Genomic DNA, 6,322 nt, shown 5'->3' on the forward strand with positions numbered 1-6,322 from the left:
CACACACACACACACACGGTATGCTCCCCCTCCCTCTCTTTGCACTGTTCTCTGTATTCTTTATGGGCCAGGCAGGCTGATGCTATATTTAGCACCAAGGAAAAAAAGTCTGTGCCCTGTTCTGGTCCCTCTCCCCCTCACCCCTGCTACCACAGCAGGAGCCGCTCACTGGCCCCCTGGATCAACCAGTTCCACCCACCAAACCCTAAACAGGAAGGCAGTCAGTCATGTAGGATGAGGGCGCAGAGAGGCGCCTGTCAGACCGTCGATCTCTTTGATTCTTTTAGATCGTTTTCTTTGCATCATATAGAGGCTTTATAACAAAAACAAGCGGCGCCTCAGAGGGGTCCTACAGTACACAGTAAACATGCTCCACTGGCAAGTCTGCACACACCACACACACACCTTTGCACACACAAATTGTACACTCCCATACATACACACATATATAAGCACAGTCCTAACAACACCCTCGCTACATGTTTTATCTTCCTCACTCGGCTACTTGCACCCGCCCGCATACAAGGAGTGCACATAGCTCCACAGATCCCATAGATTAATGTGTCTTTGTGTGTGTCCATGCTGCAGCAGCCAGCTGGTCCAGTATTTCTCACATCTGCAGCTCCGCCATGGCCCCACAAGTTTTGTCTGAAACGGAGTTTTGTCTGAGACTTGTTGAAGAGAAGGGGAGACAATGAGAGGGAGAGGCACGTAAAAACAACCCAAGAAAGGGAGGAGAAATGTGTGAAGAGAGCCATAGAAGACAGAGTAAGAGAGGGCATTTGTTGGGAGGCAATGATTAGAGGGAAGAAGGGCGAGAGAATGATAGTTCTGTAACACAAGTTGTAATCTCCTCATGAGTCGCACGACTCCCAAAACTCAGTGTTCGTTTACTCTTGTTCATTTTGCACTTAGGTGTTGTTGGCTCAGCTATCTGTTGACAATTAAATTAGACTTTACATCGTAGCCATACTTTAATTATGTCCATAATATAAAGCCTTAAAAAAATCCCCACAGACACGCACAGAAACCTTTAGATATTCTTATGAATCTGCCTTTGGCTCTCGAACAGGCTTTGTTTGATTCCCTCACTGGTTCCTCAGCTTCGACGTGTTTGAACAGGCCTGACTGCTGCCAGCCTGCCGTGGTTGGACTCCAGGTGAAGCAGTTCAGATTCAACAGGAGGATCGGTGCCCCGCAGTCTCCACATGCACGCCCGGCACCACTTCACCCAGCCAAGGAAATGATGCACTGTGACAAGACGCGCACTTTTGTAACGCCCGAAGTCAGCTTTTGAGCCCGACATGAGAGTCCTTTATGGAGGTGTATCATCTGTTCACCTTTGTTTAGATTGGCCTGCTTTTTCCTGTTATGATTTTACATGCCGTTTGTTTTATCGTTGTTGTTTTAATGGCTTATCTAACATGTGGCCAACAGACTTGATTATTGTGTATTGCCCGTGTTGTAAAAATAAAGATTAAAGTAGTTTGATAAGATAAACTTTACTCACGGTTCACTCAGTAGCCTTTCCTGGAGCTTTTAACCACATTTCACACTCCTCTATAGCAGATGCGTTCTCTCTGTTTGATAATGTGCATTTATAATGACAAAATATTTGTCAGTAAAGGGCAATGATGGGTTATTTATAGAAAGAAAATGTATGTATTTAGCTTTTTTTTTTTTTTACTTTTATTTGTAAATAGGTCAGACTTATGTAAACCTGTGCTGTTACAGTAGGCACGTAAAATGTAGCAACACCTTTTTATTTCATTGTAGCCTCGGTTATCATCCGGCCACCTGTTGCTACGTTGTAACTACACTTCAGGGGAGCGACGCACGAACCACGTCCACATGAGCAGACGTCTGACGTCACCACGCACCGCCCACTAAGCCCCCTTCTTCTCTTCGCCGATTGGACGACGGGGTTACAGAGAAGGAGGGCTCTCTGCGAAAATCCTCACAAAGTTTTCCCTTTTTTTTCCCTCCCCCTGTATAGTAAGACAGACAGAGCAAATCTTGGTGTGAGCAGGTCCGACTACGTCTGAGTGAAAGGGGGGGGGATATTCTCACAGCATATCTTCATGTTTTAAACTATGGTCGGAGATTATTGCTCCTTTTCTGGAGATAAGACGGACATGCACTCTCAGAGAAACTCCAAAAACGGACTTAGTTGCAAAATGGTGCTACAAGCAGTCGGAAAAGTACTAAGGTAAAAAAAAAAACCTCCTCCATGCTCGTTTTAAACTTGAAGCGCTGTCTGCTGCTACTCCTCGGAGTCGAACCTGTGCTGAAAATGTGACATTTTTAGATGTTTATGAAGCGTCGACGGAAGGAAAGGGAGAGAGAGACGTATAGTTCGAGTTAATAATGTTTTCCATTTGTTAATATGTCGTATCATTTCTTTCCAGACACCTCGTTAACTGTATGTTTGTGTTTGGAGTCATTTTTTTTTTCCGACGTCGTATTTCATGTATAGCAGTTTTATTACGAAGTTAAACGTCCAGTGACTTTTATATACATTGCAAACGTAAAGCTACGTTGTGTTCATGTCTCAAAACTAAATGGAGAAGTCAGTAGTCTGCTTTTTCCTCTGCCTCTATAACTCAACTTGAAAGATAAGTAGTTGTGTCCTCTCAGCAGCAGTAATTACACAAGTATTGGGACCCTCTGGTTCCGGGGCCACAGCACTTTACCAGCCGGTGCTGTTAGGGGGACGTGAATGCCTCATTCCTCTTCTGCAGCCTCTCGCTAACAAGACTCAACAAGAGCAAGAGAAATGTGACACTGTCTCCTCATCTGGTCTGATAAATAATTTAAGACGCCTGTTAACGTTTTAGCATAGACAAGTTAAGGAGGGGATTCTTTTTTAAATCACATCATTAAGAACATTAGCTTTTTAATAGAAATGGATGAAAGGGCACATTATGGTCTGGGTTGAGCATAGCAGGACTTTTAATGATAATTGAATCCTAACTCTGAACATCCCATTTACACCGTAGGCTACATTAGAACCTGAAAATGAGAGGAGATTGACTGTACACATAATTTAGAACTAGTTTGCTTGGTTGTTTTTTATTAATGGGGAGCATTGTGACCTATATTTAATGTACGTAAGGTGCTGTATAAAATCTATTTAACAGCCATATAATAGCCATAATATGAGCAAGAAGACGTAAGACTTAAAGAATGCATGACCCAAATAGGAGTGTTAAGAGTGTGTTTGTGTCTCATACAAAGTAACACAACAACCCCAGTCATGATTAATCCCTGTGAAGAATCTATACAATTCAAAAGGGAAAAACCCATGTCACCGCGGTTAATATATATATGTGTATGTATGTGTGTGTGTGTGTGTGTGTAGCTGTGTTGTGAAAGTGTATATGTGTCATGCGAAGAAGACACACCGTCATTATGAGTGTGTTCCTCCAGGGGACGGAGCATCCTGTTAATGCTTTGTTGGAGTTTCCTCTTACCTTTCAAGTCTGGCGACAGGTGTGTTTTCATGTATTACCCCAAAGGGCACATGCCTCCAAAACCTATTGTCACCTGTGAAAAGATGTGGAGCGTGATAGTGAGGAGAATATCCACCATCTTGGGCTCTTAACAGATCGTAAGCACGACGTAATGGACACAGCAGAGAGTGTTATTGTACCTCCTGTTTAATGGGAACTCAGCACCACTTAAGAACTAGCTTTGTTACGGAAATACACGCTTTTAAAATAATTGTTCCCTGGCAGGGGACCAAAAGGGCCCCCCCTTTCACAATTGCCCCCGTCTTAAGGAAAAAACTGAACCCAAAAAAGAAAGTTCACAAAGGATTCATAGTTTAAGGTTTTCTATGCAGGGAGGGGCGTCGGGTAGCAGGCCACCATAGAACCCTGTTTATGCTCCACTTTTAACGTTTCCTCCCCTCCAAATGAACGTTGAATGGCCCCTTGCTTGAATGCGATATGAAAACTAGCACACCTGGCAAAGATAGCTATAAAGGCACCCAGTCCCCCCTCAGGGGGAATATGTAGCTTAATCTTGCCCCACTTTGTGTGGTGGTGTGTGTGTGTGTGTGTGTGTGTGTGTGTGTGATGGAAAAGAATGTGTGCTCCCCCTTTCCACCTTACCACACCACCGTGTGTGTGTGGAAAAGAATGTGTGCTCCCCCCTTCCACTTACACACACCCACCCCCTCTTTGTTGTACTATTTGATTCTGTATCCCTTCAGATGGACTGATTGGGTTGATCAGAGTGTGGAGAAGTCTCATTCAACTCTTATCATATCAGCCACGTCAAGTCACTTCTTATCGTGCCAAATTAATGTCGGAGTTAACCTTCTTCCAGCGAGGTTACGCGTGCCAAGTGCTTAAACGGCGGCTCTGTCTTATCTCAACCCAAACTCCCCCTTTCCTGTCACACATGTTGGTTGTGATGTTGATGAGGCTCCATTATGGTGCAGGCAGGGGGCCCTTACATACTCTGCAGGCCTGAGAGCCGCTGAATGGGATTCAGCACGGGATGACAAGGGGAAGAGGACGTAGACTGTGCTGGGGTAGGGTCAGTAGTTGAATTAGCTCTGTGTGTGTGTGTGTGTGTGTGTGTGTGTGTGTGTGTGTGTGTGTCCGTTGGGCCTGAGCAAACCTGGCTAACCATCTCTCCATTTACCCGGTTTTACAGTGCTGCTGACACCCCCGGTGATGCTGCTGATTAAGTAGTGGCAGCTGTGCCTTCTTTGTTTCCTTCTTATCTCTCCACTCCAGACCCAAAAAACTACACAGAAACTTGAGGAGCAACTTTGACTTTTTCCTCTGTGGACTTGCAGCACTGCAGGCTCTATCCTCTGCTTTAGTCATCCTTAACGCAGTCTCTTTTTAGCCCTGAAATGGCTGCTGTGGTTTAGCTTTTCTCTCCTCTGTCTGTGGTTTTTCGGGGAAAAGAGCCATTGAGTGTATTCAATTTGGATCCCGAAATAGATCAGGAGGCCAGGCTTGGAGAAAACTGAACCTCCTGACTGAAGCTACTCTTTTTACAAAATGGCAGAATTCATTCACTTAGTTGTAGTTTTATCAGCTGAGCTTAATCCGGTTGCTATCGATGTTTTATTGCAGTTTTTTTTTTTAAATCCTGAGCAGGATGTTTGTCAATCAGTTGACAAAGAAGAAAATAACATCTTGTTACATTTAATTGATTCTTTATCTGACCTATCAGGTGTTTGTTTGAAGGTCAGGTCAGTTAGGAGTGTTTGATTTCTCCGCCGTTCCTGGGAAGAAGACCATTGTTTTCTGTTTATCTCTCTTTTCCTAATCATAAACACAGCAGTTGTTTTCCAGTAAACCAGTACTGTATTAGGCTCACCCGGTGACAGGACGAGCGTTATCTTTGCACCTTGGAGCACCTCTTCTTGTTCTAGACAGATAATGAAAACGTACTGTAGTTTAGATATCTTATTCGGTGTCTCTGCTGTTACTGTGTTTGCCTCGCACTGCCAGTTCTGTTGATTTTCCATCAGGAATCACTTTGCCCTCCCAAAATCACCAAGTTTCTCTCAGATCATCATAAGCAGCAGCCTGTCTGAAAGAGGATGGTAGACTTCTTTGTTGGGTAGTTGCACGTGCTTTTCACTCTTGCAGATCACATTAACTGCATCCATATGCCAATAGTTAGATTCCTAATTCAAGCAACAGTTGTGCAATATCGGGTTTGGCATGAGCAGCAGGCTTCAGGGGGAAGTCATTACATGGGTTTTGTTAAACGGGTTGCATTAAGTCAGAGAGAGCGTGAATCAAAACACAAAGGTTTCTAAGTTGTAGCAAGAGTATTGGTGTTGAGATGAAGTATGACTAAATAGGTCAAAGCAGGATGGGGGAGATCTTTAATACTAAACTGTAGCATTTTAGAGAAAGCACTTCAACTAATTCCCCAGCATAGCTCTGTAATGTGGCCCCGAGTGGTTCCAGGATTAATTGGAACCAGGTTCTGGTAATCAGACAGGCTTATGGTGTATCTGCCGTAGGGGCTGCTCCTCTTTACACAAAGTTTACCTTCCAACCAAGTGTATTCTGTATTGAGCAGCCACACAGTCAGCCAACATACAGCAGCCAACACATGCAGTGTGCGGCCAAAGAGATGTATGTTTGACACTTAAATCAAGGCTGAACCGTGCCTGCACACACATGCTTTCACTAACACACTCTGAGACCAGACAGGACTCGCTTCTTGTGGATTTTCTCGAGGTCTCTAGTGGGATCAGGCTCGTGATGCAGCTGTTGTGACCAGCTGGGTCGGCCCTGAACAGGGAGAGGGGGGCTACAGCCAGAGAAGTGTGTGTGTGTGT

General features: G+C 44.4%; 1 protein-coding gene across 1 annotated transcript in view; it reads left to right on the forward strand.

Moving 5' to 3' along the window:
- Window positions 1-1,772: 1,772 nt before the first annotated feature.
- mob2a (MOB kinase activator 2a) overlaps window positions 1,773-6,322 on the forward strand; it is a gene marked incomplete at its 3' end in the record, with an annotated part of 7,746 nt that continues 3,196 nt past the window's right edge. The window contains 1 exon segment of the mRNA XM_035665146.1: window positions 1,773-2,209. Coding sequence (XP_035521039.1) covers window positions 2,094-2,209 — 116 coding nt within the window.

Source organism: Morone saxatilis, unplaced genomic scaffold, assembly GCF_004916995.1.
Source record: "Morone saxatilis isolate NCDOM2014 unplaced genomic scaffold, NCSU_SB_2.0 Contig2, whole genome shotgun sequence".
Classification (NCBI taxonomy): Eukaryota; Metazoa; Chordata; class Actinopteri; family Moronidae; genus Morone; species Morone saxatilis.